Source organism: Hakea prostrata, chromosome 3 (genome assembly GCF_041222555.1).
Source record: "Hakea prostrata isolate BN-2017 chromosome 3, UWA_Hpros_2, whole genome shotgun sequence".
Lineage (NCBI taxonomy): Eukaryota > Viridiplantae > Streptophyta > Magnoliopsida > Proteales > Proteaceae > Hakea > Hakea prostrata.
In genome coordinates, this window is record NC_142602.1 from 62,870,152 (window position 1) to 62,891,117 (window position 20,966).

General features: G+C 40.5%; 2 protein-coding genes across 2 annotated transcripts; one reads left to right on the top strand and one right to left on the bottom strand.

Moving 5' to 3' along the window:
* The first annotated feature begins 849 nt into the window (after positions 1-849).
* Positions 850-12,241, top strand: LOC149022719 (uncharacterized). The gene is made up of 4 exons (XM_089150678.1): positions 850-1,212; positions 9,961-10,031; positions 10,147-10,282; positions 11,894-12,241. Exons 1-4 carry the CDS (start codon positions 1,050-1,052, stop codon positions 11,977-11,979), a joined length of 456 nt encoding a protein of 151 aa, XP_089006804.1. The 5' UTR covers positions 850-1,049; the 3' UTR covers positions 11,980-12,241.
* Positions 12,242-13,205: 964 nt separating this feature from the next.
* LOC149022720 (xyloglucan galactosyltransferase MUR3-like) lies at positions 13,206-15,826 on the bottom strand. Its single transcript, XM_089150679.1, has one exon. It carries the CDS (start codon positions 15,383-15,385, stop codon positions 13,724-13,726), a length of 1,662 nt encoding a protein of 553 aa, XP_089006805.1. The 5' UTR covers positions 15,386-15,826; the 3' UTR covers positions 13,206-13,723.
* Positions 15,827-20,966: the final 5,140 nt, after the last annotated feature.

The following is a 20,966-nucleotide window of genomic DNA, read 5'->3' on the forward strand; positions in this document are numbered from 1 at the left end:
ATCTACACCTACAATGATGCCGCCATTGGCTTCTCCGTCCACCTCACAAACTCTCAAGCAGCCCATCTTCACTGTGTTCCAGGCGTTCTCTTCGTTATTTTCGATCGATATAGAGATTTGGGAGTCGGGTAATTTAAGGGTTTGATTTTGTAAATTAATAAATTTTAAATCTTTAAAATGTAAAAATAAAAAATAATATTTACAAGTACACCCCTGTCATTTGATTTTCAATTGTTCGATTTTATTTTAATTGTGAAAACATGATGAAAATCTTGGTAGAATAGGTGTGAGGGTATTTTGGTCATAAAAATCATAATTTGTCCTTAATTGATTTTATTGGATATCATAGGGGAGGCAGATGCAAATTGTCCATTTATTTGGACTAAAATTGACATGGACCAAACCTCAAGAGGTCCAGATGAAAATTACACCTTTTTTTGGGTACTGATGTTTTTTTAATACTTGAAATGAAATGTCGTCTGCAAGGGTCGAATTCATGACCTCGACCTTTACTACTCAACCAACCCAACGTTGGTAAAAAAAATTTCTTTTAATTATCCAAAAAACCTCATATTATAAGATGCTAGTAGTGCTTCTCTTTTTTATTTATTTATTTATTTATTTTTTGAATAAAAAAATCACAAAAAGTTGGTGAGATGATAGAGAACTGATGATGCTCCAAACTATTCCCATTGCCATGATGGCATCCTTAATCTCCGGCCCAGCCCAGCCCAGCCCATTAGTAACAAGGTCTATTCACTCAACCCATGTATCACTTCAAGGCCCAGTTGTTGCTCTTTTCTAATGGTGTCTTCTCTTTCTTTATTCTTATTTCTTCGTCAAGTTTCAACTCTCAACAGGTTGGTGACGCTCAAATTTCTCCGTGTCTTCCACTCTCCCCAGTTGGCCACTTCTGCTTCCAGAAATTCTGTTTTTCCTCATTATCTTTGGATTCTGTCGGCGACCCACTTACTGGTTTCGAGTTTAATGGTATTCTTCTTCGCCTTCTGATCAGTGGATTATAGAAAAAGAGAGAGAGAACAAGATCGATGGAAAACCAGCAGCAGTCATGGAAGTCAAAATTCTCGTTCAAGAACGCGACCATCCTGGTCTGTTCCTGCAACCTTATCGCTTTTCTTCTCTTGCTTCAAGGCTTCCTCTCTGGAATCCCCCTCTCCACCAGAAGACTTAGTCCAGATCAACTCGATGCAGGTCTTCATTTTATCTTTTACTCCCTTCCTTTTTCTTAAATGTTTCCCCCCAATTTTTTTCTTTCTGTTACATGAGATCGGTTTGATGACTAATCACGCATATGGGTTTTCCTAATCATCATGAATAATAGGTTTGTTCGAATGACATCCTTGAAAAAGTAGAGTATTTGTTGGATAAGTGAAAAAAAAGAAATTCGAATTTTGTTGTCTTTGCTTTGGTACTTTTAGTTGGAAGGTGGCATTGATGGAGTAAATTTCAGTAGAGTAGTGTCCACAGCTGTGGCTGGAATTTTTGCAATTGGGGGGCTTTGTATTCATCAACTCATTTGTAGACTAGTAATGGCAGATCGCAAGAGGGTCTCAGGAACTCTTGGATTTGGTCTCTATGTGAGTAAAATTTTGAGAGTGGTATGTCTGACAATTTTTGGATTAGATATCAAGTGGTCATCAGCTTTCTGCTTTTGCTCCCCTGTCTGTCTTTTGAATGGGTATAATTAGGGATGGCGCAAGGAGGAAATTACGCAATGGAGAAGTTTTGAATGAAAATAGGAGGAGAAAAATTGCTGCATGCTTATAATATAGGCTTCTTGCCAAAGGGCCTTGTAGGAGTTGTCTATAACTGGTTTTAGGTGTAGGATCCTTTCTGATAATAGAGAGACCTAATATTCTTAATAATAATAGCAGATATCTCTTTAATTTCAATCATTTTAACGGTGATCTTCATAGGTTAATGTTTCTATGAAGAAACTCCATTCTTGATTCGGGGATTCACTCTCTCTAAGCACGAAAAATCTTATAAAAATTAGTAGAAGATATAACAAACTTTCAAATCTTGCAAACAGTTTACCAGAGTGAATTAAAGAGAACCATAGTAAATGAGAGGAGGGCAATGATTGTTAAGGAACCAACTTCTCTCTATTATTTGTTGGGTTATTTTCATAACTCATGTTTCCATGGAGAAAGTCAATTGTGGGTATTGAATCTACTTAAGAGCTAGTTAAAAAAAAATTGCTTTTGATCCCCTATACTTTGTCAAGTCCTTGTATCTGCAATCATACTTTTGCAATGTCTGTCACACGAAGAAGATCAGCAAGCCTGCAAGAAGAACTTGTAGAGTTTGCAGCACACATTGGCAGGAGCTAAACTCCATAATCAGCTCAAACTCCTTTGGGAAAAAATTAGGTCAAGGCAGCATCAATTTTGTCAAGGCTACTTTGATCAGTGAGTGGACTAACTAACCAAATTAGAAGGTATCCAGAATTAGTAGCTCAGCACTCACATTGGAATGATCTTCCCATTAAGTGTAGGCTTCTAAGATTAAACTACTCAACAAAATCCAAGGCCTAAGGAAAGTCTGAATGCAGAGATAGGATAAGATCTCTGAAGTAGAAAGTAGATATTAAAATTTTTACTCACTCATAACATTATATCCAGCCATAGAAACAGCTCCAAAGTGCCACTGGAGGAAGGGCAGGATCTGTTGGATGGATCTGTCTCAGAGATTTGGAGGCTGCTGGAGAATTCTCTAGTGTAAGCAGACCCAAGGACGGCAAAAGCGTCTTGAAATCTTTAATCCAATATATAGACTCTTCACAGGCAGTGCAACCAGTATCTTCAAATGCCTGTCTGAAGCTAAAGTTGTTGAATCTTAACCTAACAAGCAAGAATTGATGGAGACAAGGTAAAAGGAGGCAAGGGGAAGGGAGTTTTCTCTCACTGTAACTTTCTCACTGATAAACTGAAATCAATTAGCAAGTGAATCACTGGTGACCAGTACAAGGCTTCTTTTTACTTTGCTCAAATCATGGGGAGATGTCCCCCTTCAACTTTATAAGTAGCAAATCAAATACAGCACTCTCCATGCATGGATGGAGATTCGGTCTGCCAAAAGTTTTCTCAAAATAGAATCTTTTCCTAACATGCTCCTCTACTCTCTAGTTACAACGAAATCAGAAACTAAACGTCATACTAGGGATGTAATAAATAGCTGAAATCTATATCCAAATTCACGTATCCGTCTAGAATCCATATGTGCCGGAAAACTAATCAGGCCTACACTTTGATATGAATGACATATCTGTCAATATAAATACAGAATAAAATCGGAAGTAAAGAATGTAAAGAAAATCATATACCAAGAAGAGTAGAAGAAAGGTAGTTTGCTGAACTCTCAAGTTTCATCCCTACACTCATCGATAAAATGGTAAAGATGTCAATGCTTAGTCAAAAATACGTACTCAATTTGCCATCATATCCATTAGGAGAAACCTATATTCAAGAAACCATATCCGAAAGAAAACTATCTGAACCTGTTCAAAAACTAATACCAAATTATCTGTCTGTCCCAATAATAATTGGATTTGAATATGATAGTCACAACCCAAGCGACCTACGGCAATGATAGGTCCACCAAATGTAATAAATATTCTCCTAATTCTTCTCCAAGCAAACTGAACAAATCAAATAAATATTTCCCAATTCTTCTCTACGCAAGCTGATCCCTGTTCCCGCCATAACTGTCAAATATCTCCATATATTGCCATTCAATGGCTATCTTGGAAATCAAAAGGAAGCTAGGGCATTGTCGTCATAAAGATGACAATGTGTCCTTAATTGATTTTTTGGATACCACAAGGGAGACATGCAAAATGTCATCTTTTTTGGATTAAATATGACCTATGTCAAACCTCACATGTCGAAATTGAAATTACCCTTTATCATTTATGAAGTTACAGCCAAAGTTATTAGCTCCTAGGGCAAAAATTATGAATTTTGTCTTAAGAAACACATCTAGCTTTATTATAATAGAAACATAGCTATCAAGGTAGCAAGGTGACCATGGTGTTTGGAGCCTTCTTAAGGGTCATGGCATTTAGGTGGCCGCATGGTGACCTTGGTGAGCAAAGCATTTTAGTATACAATTTTTTAATACGACCATTTTAATGTGGCACAAATAGTATGCCAAAACTCATATATTTTATTTATAATCCAAACAAATATTAAACAGTGCAAGATTATCATAAAAATAACAACAACAACAATAAGCCTTGTCCCAACTAAATGGGGTCGGCTACATGGATTCTTGCCCTCTAATCAGTTTTGTTCGAGGCCATGCTAAATACAAGGCCTAAGCTATACATATCATTTCTCACCACTTCTCCTAAGGTTATCTTAGGTCTACCCCTAGCTCTTCTAGTTCATTCAATATGAATTATATCACTTCTCCGTACAGGAGCATTTATAGGTCTCTGTTGAACGTGGCCGTGCCACCTCAAACGACTTTCTCGAAGCTTATCACTTATGGGAGCAACTCCCAAACCAGCTCTAATATGATCATTTCTTATCTTATCCATCCGAGTTTTGCCACTCATCCATCTTAGCATCCTCATTTCTACTATGCTGAGTTTATCTATATGATTCTTTTTAACAACCCAACACTCTGCACCGTACATCATAGCTGGTCAAACAACGGTCCCATAAAATTTTCCTTTAAGCTTTACTGGAATACGCCGATTACATAAGACCCCGGACACATCTCTCCACTTCATCCACCCTATTTTAATTCTTTAGGAAACCTCATCCTCTAAATCACCTCTTTTACTTATGATTGAACCTTGGTACCTAAAACAATCACTCTGAGGAATCTTTTTATTGTCCAGTATCACCACCTCATCATCTACCCGATCATGACTAAAGTTACAAACTAGATATTCTGTCTTCGATCTACTAAGTTTAAAGCATTTTAATTCCAAAGCTACTCTCCAAGATTCTAATTTGGTATTAATCCCCACTTGGGTCTCATTAATCAACACAATATCATCCGCAAAAAGCATACATCAGGGGACCTCATCTTGAATGTCTTTGGTTAATTCATCCATTACCAGTGCAAATAGATATGGGCTTAAAGTTGACCCTTGATGTGACCCAACTGTTATCGGGAATTCATTACTTTGTCCCCCCACTATTCTAACATTAGTCATGGAACCATCATACATATCCTTAACTATATCTACATATTTACTTGCAACACTTCTTTTCTCTAGTACTTGCCAAATTAACGCTTTAGGGACTCTATCATAAGCTTTTTCTAGGTCAATAAATACCATATGAAGGTCTTACCTACATTCTCTATACCTTTCCATAAGTCTCCTAATTAAGTAAATAGCCTCCGTTGTAGATCTTCCCAGCATAAACCCAAATTGGTTCTCTGTAACTGTAGTTAAGTGTCTCAAACGGATCTTATGCTACGTGCAAAATTATCATAAAAATAGAAAATAAAAAAACAAACATAAGTTCATCTCATCATAAGACAATAGCAACATAGCATAATAACATATGACTATGATTTATATAAATATAAAAATAAAAGCCGTAGTTGTACTTACCGTCTGTGATGTCAATCTAATAATGATTTTGATGGTATGTATGGAATGAAGTTTTTTCTTTTTTCTTTTTAATTTTTTTAATTTTTTTTAATTTTTTTTAATTTTTTTTTAATTTTTTTTAAATTTCCAATCTATCGTCTCTTTTACGATTAGTTTTTTATTCGTTTATTTTTTTACTCTTTAATCTATTTTTCCCATGCTTCAGTTACATGGTAACAAAGTATACAACCAATAACATGTGTTATGGAATAATTTTTGATCATTTAAAAAAAAATTCCAAAGGAAACTTGAAATCTAAGTACAATATGTCAGGGAAGTGACTGCACTCAGCCATAAGGCATCAACATGGTGTACAAAGTGTCGCATAGAGGATACAGCATGGATCTTTTTGCACGTACAAAAGGCAGACCATCATGTTGGTGCCCATATGCATACAAATGTTTTGATAACTATGAATAGAAAAGAGAACATTCTAGAATGTTACAAAGATAAAATTAGGCCTACTGATATTCTACCCTTGTACCCATATTATAAACTTCCCTTGAAGTTGGTGCATTCTGTTGTGGGAGGGAATATCCCTCTCGATCTGATGCTAGCTAGTGCTAGTGCTGGATTAAGAGGTTTCATATTTGGAGTAGGACTCCTCCCTCTTTAATACTCCTATTTTAATTATGTTTTTGTTTTCTTATCTTTTGTATTTTGATTTCTTAATCTTTGTTAGACTAGTTTCCTAATCAGTCTAGGATTAGTTTTTCTATTCGTACTTAGTTTTGTATTTGTTTTCCTACTCGGGATAGGATTTACTCAGATTGTAAACTATAGAGTTTTTTAGTATAACTCACTTAAGTTGGGTGACACTCTTGTTGCGTCGCTTAAGTGGGTTATATAACATGTAGCACACAAATAACAGTCTCAATTAGTTTCAGTTAAGTCCCAAAATGAAACGACCAAAATGCCTTCCTAATATTAATTTACTAAACTACCCTTGTGTCTCATCCCATACCAACCTTTAGGTGGGTGAAGGGGGGAATCTACACCTTACTGGAAACCATCCACCACTGTTAGAAACTACCACACCCCCAAAACCCTGCCGGAAATCAAAACAGATGGTAATCCTAAACAGCTCTTCCATTTCTTCGAGGGTCTTCCCTCTTGTCTTCGGTGGGAATGTGAAGAAGAAAACCCACACCACAGTTGCAATTCCATTATACAAGAAAAAGTTGCCTCTGATTGTAATTCCTTGTACGGAGATATGAAGCCTATATTTATGAACCCTGCCGTTACAAGATTGACAGCCCACCACCAAGCTCGATCCCCGTGCCCTCAACCTCGATGGGAAAATCTCCGAGCAAGAACCCCACATCACAGTCCCATTTCCGGGGCGTAGAACTCATCTCATTCTAATTCATTTAAAAACATGCAAAAACCCAATTATTCTACTCTGAAACCCTCAAAATCCCAAAATCTAAACCTCTGTTAATGATGCAATTAATGAACATGTTTTGGCTTTTGGTGAGAATTCCACACTAGACGGATGAGAAGACAGGATTTTATTTCCCTTTCCAGTCCTTGTTGGAAGATTCCCTAGTTTTGAATTTCCAAGCTTAGCTCTTACTTGAATATGAAGTGGTCTAACAGAAACCCCAAATTTTCAGAGCTTTTAAATTCACAAACCTAATCTAAAAATCAATCAAATTGAGTTAGGGTTTTTGAATTCTCCTCCTCCTGCAAGTGGCAGAACCATATCGATTATCCATGGATTCTGACCTGAAAATGCACGTTTTACCACTAGATGAGTAGATATAGGGTTTTCAATACTACTGTTCTTGCCAGTTGCAGATCCGTAGCCATGTGGAGTTTGACTTGGAAACACGCCTGCTACCCAATCTTATTCCAGCCATTCCACAGTTGGAGCTGACGGAGAGTCAAACGTATGGTGATTCCGGCCCTGGGGGGTTGGGGGGGGGGAAGGTGGTGGTGTGGTGGTTTTTGGTGAGGTGTAGGAAGAAGATGGGAGAATCTCTTCTCCCATCAAAGGGTTGTATATGGGATGAGGCACAAGGTAGTTTAGTAAATTGATATTTGGAGGGTATTTTTGTCATTTTATTTTGGGACTTAACTTAGACTGTTAGCTATGTGCTATGTATAATATTGGATTGAGTTACATGTATTATAAACCATTTAAGGGAAGCAACAAGAGTTTCACCCCAACTTAAGTGAGTTACACATAAAAAACTCTGAACTATAAATACCCGATTGGGGCCTATTAAAAAAAAAGAACACAAATCTCTGAGTAAAATTTCCTCAACTTACAAGTTACAACATGGTATCAGAGCGAAGACTCGATAATTAGGCCAGTCTTCTGGCACTCTTCTCAAGCTCTTCAACTATCGCAGCTGACTCCTTCAACCTCTGGTACTGGTTTCTTCACTTTTCTGCTGTGAGTTGGTTCTTCTTTCAGTCTGCTGCAAATAATTGGGGCTTCTCAGTCGTCCCCCCCCCCCCTCTCAGATTTGAACCTCTATAGCAAATTAGCAACGCAGGTTAGCCGCAGATTTTTTTTTTGTTCTGATTTAAAAGCCCTAAACCCTTGCTGCGGCTCCTGTTTTCACCCTAGGTTTTTTGAGGACAGCAGTAAGAAATTCTATGGACCAAATTGCTGGCCTCTCTCATTACCTACCAAATTTAAACCCTACTAGTTCTGCCTTGAACCCTTTCTCTCGTATTCCTGAAGTTCTTGTTTTTTGAAAATTCCTCTTCCTTGGAGACCTAAAATTGCAGCAGATCTAGGTTTTTTCTCCCCCCCCCCCCCCTTGCTGTACCTTAGCAGTCTTCACCTCTTTGCAATTTGTAATTTAGGGGTGTAGTTAGTGACTGTTTGAAACTTTATTTATTTATTTTTTATTGTAATCTTCCTCTTTTTAGCCATCTGTTTTATATTCTGGACTGCCATTAGTAAAACAGTTCAGATCCTTAAATGGTTGTAATTTTTCCTCTCTTTTTTTTTTTTTTTTGCCCTAGTTATTACCCTACAATTGGTTGTAATTTGCCCTATTGACAACTCTAAATTTGGTCTTGTACAAGTGTGATTTAAAAAGATGTCTACATCAGAATTATTACAGCAACATAACCTATAATTACTATAGCTGAAAATTCAGACTAGGATGACTACCAGCCCCTTTGGTTCTCCTCTTACCATCCTAGATGGATCAAATACCTGATGTGGCCAAGACTTGTCTACGTCAGTATCACTGGCCAAGGACTTTTAGGACACATTATTGGCACTAATAGGGTTGCAACCACATCAAATAATTGCTCCCACCAAACTGATGGAGCGTATAGTGAATGTACGAAAGCCATCTTGAGAACCATGAAGCTGTTTTCAACTCCAGATGCAACAGTAAAGAGATCTGACATTGTCATCCCACAAAAATCCACACAGGTTGGTAAAGGAGAATTTGATCATGAACCCCTGGAGAGAATCCACCAAAAATAGGAGCCTGTCAAACACCACAGGACTGATCATCAATGGGATGCACAAAAAATGGGGGCAGGTCCTTCAAAATATCACAGGATTGATTGACACAGGCGCGCGCACACACACACACACACACACACACACACAAAAAAAAAAAAAAAGGCTCTTGGTGCTACCTCTTCCATCTCTTGATCACACTGGAAGGGAGTGGAGGGAGGGAGAGAGAGGCCAAGAGGGAGTAAGACAGAAAGAGATGGTTGTGATGGTGGTGCTAGGAAAGAGAGCTAGTGATGGGGTGCTAGGGAGAGAGCGGCTATAGTTGTGAACCCCTAGGTCAATCCTGCTTTGAAGAGCGCGGGCCCGGGAATTATGACCGCTGTCTTTCACGACACAGCATGCTTTATCTATGATGGAAAAGAGAATATTCTAGGTCACAAAGATTTAATTGCCCATATTACAACAGTGGCATCCAGGTGGTGATATCATAAAATATGAAGATATTCCTGTATTCATACATTGAATTCTGCTCGTATATGTTCTTTCCTAATATCTTCAGAACTCTTGTCTTTCTATTATATGCCATCTTTTTAATTAGTGGGTGAACCATGGCACAAAGGTATAGTTGTGCCATTGCAACCTATTGGTTGTGGGTTTAAAATTTAGGAAACAGCCCGTCTTGTGAAGCAGCCCCCCCCCCCCTCTTCTTATCTTTCCTCTCCCAAGCACTAGAGTATTTGGAACCTTATGCAGTGGGATGCTTTTTTGTTATTCCATTATTTTAATTATAACCTAATTAAACCAGGGATATCTCTTTCAAGTTTTTCTAAATCATGGAATCGGCATTGAACTATATTGAAAATTTATACCTTGACATTTCAAAGTGCAGTAAAGCTGAGGTATATTAAAGAATCTGAAGAACTGCGCCGTGCTATGGAGCCCAAGGAACTGATAAAAAGAGTAAGTGCTAACAGGTTCCAGCCTTGGGTAATTCATTAATATTAGGGTTGAGTTTGATATACAATACGTGTTAAATATCTAAGAACTCCATTCTTCGTAATTTATTTTTGTACAGGTAAGGGAAATTGAACAAGAAACATATGTAGAAGCACAAATAGTACATCGAAAAGCCACTAAACAAACTGCTGCAGTTGATCTGTCAAAGAGGTTGACAAACATCCGACCTGTTAATGAGGCTAACAGCCTAAAAGGTGATGCTTGAGGCTCTATGACTCTTCTATAACTAGACACTTTTTTGGTTTTCTTTTCTTTTCTTGCACCGCTTTAGCTACTAATCTTCCATGTTAAAGTGTTCACTTGCAAGAATTAGAGTGAAAAGCCATATGAAAAGATAATTTGTTTGTGAAGCAGATACATGCTCTAACATGATTTTTCTTGGGCAGGAACCTTTGAAATTAATGTCAAGTAGCCAGGAAACTGATTAAAGTTAAGCTAAACTAAAAGAAGGCTTTTATCAATTTATTTTGCAAGCAATACGGAGATATGACCACATTGGAGGCATAAAATGAATTGTTAAGTGCAAAATAAAACAAAATAAATAATATTCAGATCACTAATTCCTAATTCCTTCAATTCTATCTTTTATTCAAAATTGTGGTTTGAAAAAGGAATCTCTCCACTGATCAAATGTTCTAAGAAGGATGTGAAGATTTGTGGGTCCTTTCACCTTATATAACCTCATTCTTCTTTTCTGAGCTGCTCTTCCACATGCTTTATAATTGATACAGTTGTGCCAGCTGGTTATTTTTCTGTACTAAAAAAAGAAGAAGAGTAGTTCTGTGCTCCTTCAGATTAATGCCTTTGGTGTTCTTTACATGTTTTTTCTTCAACAAAGGCCTTTGCTGGATTCGTCCCTTTCCCCAGTGACTATTTGCTAGGGGTAGAATAACAAAATATTAAATATCCATTCATCTTGCCTCCAAATAATTTTATGTTCAATCCCCCCACTTGTATCTTGTGTTGACATCATGGATTCAGTTCAAAACATTTAAAATGCTTATTATGGATCAAAGGAACAGTCTTGCAAAGTTCACAAGTTGAAATACTATAGAGCATTGTCACCATTGATGGTTTTGTATTTGTGGTCACCAGCTCTGACATCTGAGAAGGTTAAGAACCATTGCATTAAGATACGTATCTAATCTTTCTTGCCTCCTAAATGCAGCAATGTCTATCTTCTAACTTCAGCATCATTTTCTGATGATATGGTTCTTTAATCTTACTGTTCCCTTTTCCTTGTCTGCTAATTATGACTTGGCCTAATGATACTTTCTGAATAGGGATAACCCCAGTTAACAATGGGTACCCCCGCCCCCTCTTTTATTGCTTTATTTTTATTATTATTTTTTTTTGGGGGGGGGGGGGGGGGGGGTGCATGTGTTGTTGGGTAGGACTGCTATTGCTACAGTTCAACTTGTTCTAGCATCGCCAAAAGATTTGCCTGTCTGAATATTCTGGTTAGGTAGTTCAATGATAATTTTTTTTTTTTTTTTGGAGTCTTTTATTCTATGTTGCTGAGTGCACCTTGTAGACTTCTGAATATTATTCATTAAAATTTGGTTGACCCAAAAACGAAAAAAAAAAAAAAAAAGCAAGCTGCAATACGTAGGTCATTTACCTGAATTTCTCCAAACCTTTGTGGGGTGTAGAAGATGAAAGAATATAACTGAGAAATTTCTCTGCTGCGTTGAGATTGCGTGGTGATTCTTTTGAACTTGGTTTTGACACCCTAAAATTCCTGATGTTCTGATTTATTTCATTAATTTAACAAGGTTGCTTCTCATGCATATTTGGTCTTGCAGCTCTTGAGGAATGGCGTAAGAGGAAGATGGAGAGAGCTAGGCAAAGAGAGCTTGGAAAAAATGGAACTGTAACTGTTCAAGCATAAGATCCATTCCTGAATTACAATTACAAACCAAATTTTGATGGTGTGAAGATCATCCCTGACTTTTTGAAGTTGTAAAGCTGTTAAACTTATTGTTTATTCACCAAAAAGAAAAGAAAACCCTTAAATTAACTCTATTGTAAAGCAGTAACTAACTGTTTATTGTGTATTCCCAATTTTCACACTCAAATGTCTTGAAAAGATCTACATTTCCAGTTATTCAGCTTTCATGGGCTCTGTCATAATGACTTAAAAAGTGGTAGATATCTGGAGCAGTACTTGGCAGCTTGGTTCTTGTGATTGAACTTGAAAACGTTGCGGAGTCTGTTGTGAGCAGTCAGAAGCCAGCAAATTTCGTGACCTTTTCATTCAAGTAGAACAGCTAAAGTTCTCAGAACTACAACCTGGGGTGGTGGCATAGTCAAATTAATCGTCTCGTCAGGTTTCAGTGAGATTCAGGCATGAAAAGCATTTATGCAAATAATGTGCCTGCATGAAGATTTGCATGTGAATTGGGTCCTAACCAGCCAGGACAAGGTAGGCCAAGCGGGTTCAGTGGGAACAGTCAGATTCATGCCTTAAAGGGCATCGTGACCCTTCCTCCTCTCCTTGTCTGGCCTTGCCTCTATGGCTATCACCAGTTTAGCTAGGAAGCCAACAAGGAAAGCCATGAAAGAGAAAGTGTTGTTTATGTGAATTTTATGTTAAAAGTTAAAACTTGGTGATATCGTGTACATGCCAACTCTGTCAATGCTGAGCAACCGTTTGCTTTCTTTCTTCTTGGCCTCCCCCAGCAATTGTAGAGTATCAAGTGCCTCACCTGATGCCACCTCAAGAATAAGGTCCAAGGTGCAGATTTCCTATGCTGTTGCTCATAGCAACAATGAAATGAGCGCCAGTTACAATTTTGATAGGGTAATCTATCTCAGAAAACACATACATAACAGGCACTCATGCTCTGCTACGAGGAATGGTGAAGCCAATAACACAACAAGATCTCTTTTATGTTAATGAATATGACTTCTCCCTTAGACAATCACCCTGCCTTTAGCGGGGTCTAGGGAGGGTCAACTGTACAAAGAGAGTAACCTGTTTCCAGAAATTGTTTCCAAGACTTAGAATATGTAATCAAGCATTCAGCAAACAAGCACTTGACCGATACACGAACCACAACCTCCCACATCTGACAGAGAAATATCAGATTCATTTCTTCTCTGAATTTTTCTTATATTTAAACATGAAAAGAGTGAAGGATCTATCCCGCAACTGTGGGAAGAAGCAGACAGATTCAGCAATGACTCCTCTAACACTTCCTTGTAATTGAGAATTGCTGAACCAGGATGGTGTAATCAGAAATCGATGAATGATGATGCTTACTAGTCTCAAAATATATTCTTGTATGCTTTGAAAAGATCAAAGAATCCCTGGAACAATGATTACAGCCTATTGTGAGAGAAACACTTCAAAGAATAATAAAAAATACATTAATGCAAAATGGAATGAACATAAGTTTTACTGAAACCCAATAATTCCGAAAGGTGAACATTTCTCCCACGATTACTTGTAAACAAGGTTAAACAAATGTGAGATGAGGCTAATTGGCAAGTTTTCAAAAGTTTCATCAAAGGGATCTCATTAGGTATCATACTTGCCACCCATCACACTCTTGGAGCTAGGATTGTTCAAGCCCTTGACTGTCGCAATAATGCTTGATGGAATTTGTAGAATGAAGTTTTTCCCCCTAAAGTCATGATTTACCCCTTTGCTCATTCTTCCAAGAATTCTTAGCAGCTTCTGCAGATGAACCATCTGAATCTGCACCATTATCCTTCGGTTTTGAGAAGAAAGGATCCCATTCATGAGGCCCCACCTCGCGTTGACCCTCCTCTAGCAGTGCATACTTCCAGGCATTCTCCTCAATGAAGTTAGGATCCTCGCGGTCTTCAATGATGTCCTTTCTCAGCTTGGTAACTTTGTCAATAACAGCCTGCACTGCCACATCAAATGCATCTTCAAGAGTCTCCAACCTTGACCTGGGATCTGCATATATCAATCTCGGAATAAGGCTTATAACCTCCTCCCTCATGATCTTCACCTGCTCTGGAGAAATTCGGAGAAGCCTTTCCTCAATAGTAATCCTTTTCTTACGAATATCGTCCTCTGGAATGAACACCGAGTACTTTGTATAATTCTTCGGCAGATGCCATGTGTACTGAGTGTAAGCTGAGCCAGGATGGAAGAAAACAGGTATACAACCAGCCAACATAGAGTCGAATGCTGATCTTCGAGTGTAAGAATCACCCTGAGGTTGAAGGCAAAACAGAGAACTCTGGAACATCTGCATAATACTGCTTGGAGAATGACACTTGCTCTCCCCAAAATCACATTCCAATAACTTTCCAACCTTGGAATTCTTGCATTGCTCAATTATCTGCCCTCTAATTGATTTGGGATTGTCAGGACGTGGAGCTCCAGCAAAAGAAAAAAGCCATGGTCTCTCCAATTTCCTCATCCGATCCTGCCACAGAAAGACATCAGCATCACTTGCTGGATGGAAGTAGGTGGGGTATGGTATAGCAAAATCGTTGGCATTCCATGGACTCGATTCGACCACCAACATCGACATATTCTTTGCAGCTGGAAGAAACAAAAGCTTGCTGCCCCAGTCAGAATCTTGATCAGTTAACCTTCTGAAATCCCAGGTTATCCGTCCAGCAACCAGAAAATGGTCCTTCCCACCCATAACATTCCACTCTGGTCTCTTCACAAGCCAATCCACCAGAGCAAGAGATGATGCATCTCGAACAGAAGTGTTGTAACCCCAAAGGTAACGGGATATGTCCAAACCAGCATAAAATGGGACAAAGATGGCAGCAGCAATCGAAGAATCCTTTGTCAAGCACTCATATTGCTTCATCCTGTTGCTAAAGATTACATCTACAGCAAACTGGTTGGTGGCATACCATCCAGTATTAGAGAAAACACCTTCAACATTCTCCAGTGGAGGCCCAAGCCCTGCATTGGTGGTGAACTTACACATGTTGGTCCAGAGGCTTAGACTCTTACACTCCTTCAGCATTTCCTCATTGAATTGTGGTGGAAGGTCATGTACATAAATGTACCTTCCACCGCAAGGATCACTCTTATTCTCTACTGTTCTCAAAGCCCGCATGAACGGATAACTATCTGGCAAACGCCGAGGCTTGGGTTGCTGGCCTTGTGATGGATTGGCCTCTTTAACAGGTTCATCAACAATTGCATCTCCAATGACAACAAAATGAAAGTAGAAAAGTAATATCCAGAACAAGACGGACAAAGACAGTAACCAACAAAGACGAGACTGTTGACTCTTTCCGGTAGATTTGTCCATTAACTCGGGAGGATTGTTCGCCGTCAGGCGGCGTCTCATCAGATATCAAAAATGAAAATGGTTCCTCCAGATTTGGCACATAAAATTAATTCCACATCGAAAACCCAAGAATCTCAGATTACACGCACTCCAGCGTTCCTCCAGAAATCATAAACCAGATCGAGGGTCCCAATTCAGAACTCCAAACAAATCAAAACTAGAAAAAACTTTAAAAGCTAAGAATCAGAACCCAATTCACAGAAAGGGAAACAAAACCCTGAATGATCAAACAAAACAACTTAAACTCAAATCAGAACCCATGTGTTCATAGAGAACAGCAAGCACCATGGATCCTCCAAATAGGTCACAGAAGTAAGAAACTGGAACCAGATCTAGTTAATATTGTTAACTAACTTTCAGGAAGAAAAAAAATCTAAGTAGAACGGAAAGCAGAACTTACAGGGTTCGCGGCGCATTGTCAAGACGAATTGTATTTTGGATCTTTCAGGGGTGGGGGGGGGCCCTGGGGGGGGGGGGGGGGCGCGGCCGGGGGGGGCGCGGTCCCCCCCCCCCCCCCCCTTTTTGCCCCGTTGTGGGGAAATATGGTCCCGATCCTCTACCCTCGGGAGAGAGACACCCCCGCTCGGGAGAGAGGCACCCCCCTCGGGAGAGATGCACCCCCCTCGGGTTGATGATCCTCTTCCCTCATAAAGGGTCCCGAGTGCCTCACTCGGGACAAATACACCTCTCTTGGTTATCTGATTTCTTCCTTGAAGAAGGTCCCGAGGGCCTCATTTGAGAGAGACACATCCCTCTTGGGCAGGTTCATTTATTCGTCGGAGAAGTGCCACACTTGGGAAAAATATCCAACTCTAGCATTTCTCAGAAGACTCTCTTGACTAAGTCAAAAAGAGTTAGTTACGCATAAACACTCAGCATATCTATTCCGAGAATTGGGGAGGTAAGTCATCATAACGGCAATATCAAAGTGCGACAAAGAAGGAGCCGTTATTCCACTACTCCACTCACTCCTCAACTATCGATCCGGAATCTAAGGAATCGCCGCCTCCGGTAACTTCTATATAAACCTACCTCCAACATGGAGAAAGGTAACGAGAACTTTCATCCGAGTACTTACTCATTACGTTCTTGAGAACTCTCTCAAGAACCATTATTGTTACCTAGGCCTGATTTGAGCGTCGGAGGCGGTTCCCCGGCCAAAACTAGGCCGGACCGTTCTTGCTTTCTTTGTGTGTGCAGGCATCCCCGCTTATTCCAACTTGGTTGGAGAGCTCTTAAGGTGGTCATCTCAATATCCGACTCTCGAAGAAGTTCTATACGCAACAATTTGGCGCCGTCTGTGGGAAACGTCACAAAAAGGCATGACGAGACGTACCACACCTCAGGTGGCAAGTTCTCAAATTCTCACTCGAGCGAGAGAAAGGGAGACAGAAAACGGACGTGTTGAAGAACAAACTCTCCCTTCTCTAGATCGACAAATTCCTATTCCAGAGGAAGGTCAAGAAGGAGTTCCGGAGAATCCCCCGTTAACTATTCCAACTCCATTTGGAGAAGGCGGTTCGAGTCAACCTCCTATTCCAAATGACAATGGCCGATTTGCAGAATATGCAAAGAGAAGTCCAACAACAAATGTTGGAACTCCAAGGAGTTGTTCGAGGCTTAGTCCATCAGACCGGGGTACCATCCGGACCCCCCAGAAAAACCCAAGAGGGACGAAGGCGTGAAGCCGTCCATCAGACTCGGGATAGGCAACGCCCGATGAATGAAGAAAAGAGAAATCCCAGAATACCAAGGAGACCAGCCGAACGGGTTGGAGAAAGATCTCAAGGAGTGCATATTGAAGAGCCACGTCCCCGAGAGGATCGGTCAAGGGGAAGTGTGTTCCACCGTTTGGCTGGGCTTAGGCAAACTCAAGATTTACCTAGAAAAGGGCGCAGAAATGAAGGAGTTCGGGAGCAAGAAGGAGAAAGCCACGGAAGAGGCCATTCTAGATCTAATAACCCGAGAGGGTCGGTTAGTCAATATGGATCTTCTCATGGACCAACTTCCCAATATTCTGATCTCGGAAGTGTTCGGTCTCCGCAAGTGCGTCAAGAGGCGCATGGTCTCGGGAGAAGGTTAGATGCCATGGAGAGACGGCTTGATGTTCGGGACCTCGATGACGACTATGATGTGGTTGATAGAGAACCCTTCTCAGAAGAAGTCATGAGAGCACCTCTTCCACCGAACTTTATCATGCCGACATTCACTCCCTTTGAAGGTAAGTCCAATCCTCGAGAACATATTAGTTATTTTAAATCGGTCATGGCTGTTATTGGCCGAGAAGATGAGCTATTATGCCGAACTTTCCCGGCATCTCTCAAAGGCCCGGCGATAAAATGGTTTTCTAGCCTACCGCCAAGATCCATCCAAAACTTTCGAGAACTCGGGAGAAAATTTATTGCCCGATTCCGAAGTTGCATCGGGAGTAAGAAGACAACAGATAGCATTTTTGCCATCAGGCAAAAACCAAATGAGTCCGTTCGGGACTTTCTTCTCAGATTCGATAAAGTGGCTATTGAAGTCGAAGAATTGGATGACACGGTGGCGTACAATGCACTATGGAGTGGAATAACCCAAAGACGTTTGCTCGAGGTATTACTCCAAGACAAGCCGAGGACTTATGGAGCACTTCTCAAGAAATGCCAAAAACAAGCAACGGTTGCGAAGTTATCGAAGCCCGAGAAGAGTCCACGAGAGGCGTAAAGGAAAAGAAGAATTATGGAGAAAGAGGTCAAAATTCAAATGCTCGGGCAAGAGATGACAAAAAGGGAGTTTGGAAAGAAAGACTCGCTAATGGAGACTTTACACCTCTTAATACTAAGAGGTCAGAAATTCTATTACAGATCAGAAACAATGACAACTTGAAGTGGCCGGGCAAGATAAGAGCCCGACCCGAAGATAGGAATATGACAAAATATTGCCGTTTCCACAAAGACTACGGTCACCATACGGATGAGTGCAGAAATCTAAAGATCGAGATCGAGAAGCTCATCCAGCAGGGGCAACTTGAAAAATATCTTCGAAGAAGCGACAAGATCGAGAGAAGTCCCCACCTAGATCAACTAAAAGACTCAGATCCAAAAGTCCCGAGAGGGCAGATAAGAATCCCGAGAAGAAACCCGACACTCGGGAGTTTTCCCCCATTTACATCGTTTTGGGAAATCCGACGGAAGAATCCATTAAGAAGGCGAAGCAAAAGGCACGGTTCGTTGGATCGATGCAATTGCCAAGAAAACGAAGAAATGACTTATGCCCAGATCCAATAACCTTCACCGACGAAGATCTCAAGGGCGTCACTTCTCCTCACGACGATGCTATAGTTATCAAAGTGAAATTGGCAAACCGAGAAGTTCACCGAGTTCTCGTGGACACGGGATCTTCCGCCGACTTACTATCTTATGAAGCATTTAAGAAATTGAAGTTTGAGGACGAGATGATGACTCCATGCGGGACTCATTTATATGGGTTCGCCGGGTCGTCCGCCATACCGAAGGGACTATCCAATTGGATCTAAGGATCGGGACCTCCCCTCGGGATGCAGTCGTCCAAGCAACATTCATGGTGGTTCGGGACCTTTCAGCTTACAACGTTTTACTCGGGAGGCCAACTCTTAACGCCTTAGGGGCGGTGGTTTCTCCAACACATATGAAGTTGAAGTTTCCAACCACAGCGGGAGTCGGGGAGTGCTCTTCGATCAGCGACTCTCCGTACAATGTTATGTGAATTATCTTAAGAAAGTCAAAAAAGCCGAGAGATCGGGCAATACAATGAGTATTGAAATTCGGGATGACCGGGATGAAGAAGCTATGCAGAGAGCCGAACCAGTTGAAAAGCTTGAGCGAATTCAACTTCATCCGGATCTTCCCGAGAGAGGGACTATGATCGGGTCCGAACAACCTACGGAATTCAAGGAAGAACTCACCGAGTTTCTCCAAAACAACCTAGATGTATTCGCATGGTCGGCCGAAGACATGCCCGGAATAGATCGAAGAATTGCATAACATAGCTTATGGATAAGGGACGATGCAATTCCAATGATCCAAAAAAGAAGGAATTTTTCGCTCGAGAAACATGCCGCCATCAGACCGAAGTGGAGAAACTAGAGCAATCGGGTTTTATAAAACCCATAGAATGCCCAACTTGGTTGGCGAATGTAGTCATGGTGAAGAAAGCCAACGGCAAATGGAGAATGTGTACAGATTACACGGACTTGAATAAAGCATGCCCAAAGGATTGCTATCCACTTCCTCGGATCGACCTTTTGATCGACGCTACAGCAGGACATGAAGTATTGAGCTTCATGGACGCTTATTCGGGATATAATCAAATTATGATGAATCCCAAGGACGAGAAGGATACGGCCTTCATGACGGATCGAGAAAGTTACTTTTATAAAGTAATGCCATTCGGGTTGAAGAACGCTGGGGCCACTTATCATAGAATGGTAAACAAAGTCTTCAAAGACCAAATAGGAAGAAATATGGAAGTATATGTGGATGATATGCTCATAAAGAGTATCGTCCGAAGAAGTCATCTGGAAGATCTTGAAGAAGTTTTTGATACTTTGAGAACATACCAGATGAGGCTAAATCCGGAGAAATGTGCTTTCGGAGTTTCTTCCGGAAAATTCCTTGGGTTTATGGTATCCCGAAGAGGAATTGAGGCAAACCCGGAGAAAATCAAAGCCTTGCTCGAGATGGAGTCACCAAGGACGGTTAGAGACATCCAATGTCTAACCGGAAGAGTAGCAGCCTTAAACAGATTTATCTCACGATCGGGTGAGAAATGCTTGCCTTTCTTCAAAGCTCTTAAAGAGCTCGGGAAGGCAAAGGATACCTTATGGACCGATGAATGTCAGCAAGCGTTCGAGAAATTGAAGGAGAAGCTCGGGACTCCACCTCTCTTAGCCCGACCTTCAACGGGAGAACAATTATTCACATACTTAGCCATTTCTCCAAATGGCGAAGCGCGGTCTTAGTAAAAGAAGAAGGTACTTCACAAAACCCTATCTATTTCATAAGTCATGTTTTAATAGATGCCGAGACACGATATCCGGATGTGGATAAACAAGCCTTAGCACTTGTAATCGCATCTCGGAAACTCGACCATACTTCCAAGCTCATCCAATTGTAGTCTTGACCAACTTCCCGTTGAAGAAGATACTACAGAACCCAGACTTAGCCGGAAGAATGGTCACATGGGCTATTGAGTTGAGCGAGTATCAAATTGAGTATAGAACTCGTCCAGCCATAAAGGGACAAGTTCTGGCCGACTTCATTCTTGAGAATAGCATGCCTAGTTCGGGAGTAAAAAATTCACCCGGTCCAGAGTTATGGACTTTACATGTTGACGGCTCGAGCAACTCTTCGGGGAGTGGAGCAGGATTAATGCTTATCAGCCCGGATGGATTCACTATTCATTATGCTTTAAGATTCAACTTTAAAGCCTCTAATAATGAGGCCGAGTATGAAGCCCTACTTAGCAGGACTAAGACTTGCCCGAGCCCTAAGAGTCCGAGAATTGGAAGTCCGGGGGACCTCGCAGCTTGATCGTGAATCAAGTTCGTGGGCGTGTACGA

Coding starts and splice junctions, on each gene's coding strand:
- LOC149022719 (XM_089150678.1), top strand. CDS start 1,050: ATGGAAAACCAGCAGCAGTCATGGAAGTCAAAATTCTCGTTCAAGAAC. Junction 1,213..9,960: donor TCCAGATCAACTCGATGCAG/GTCTTCATTTTA, acceptor TTCAAAGTGCAG/TAAAGCTGAGGTATATTAAA. Junction 10,032..10,146: donor CCAAGGAACTGATAAAAAGA/GTAAGTGCTAAC, acceptor ATTTTTGTACAG/GTAAGGGAAATTGAACAAGA.
- LOC149022720 (XM_089150679.1), bottom strand. CDS start 15,385: ATGAGACGCCGCCTGACGGCGAACAATCCTCCCGAGTTAATGGACAAA.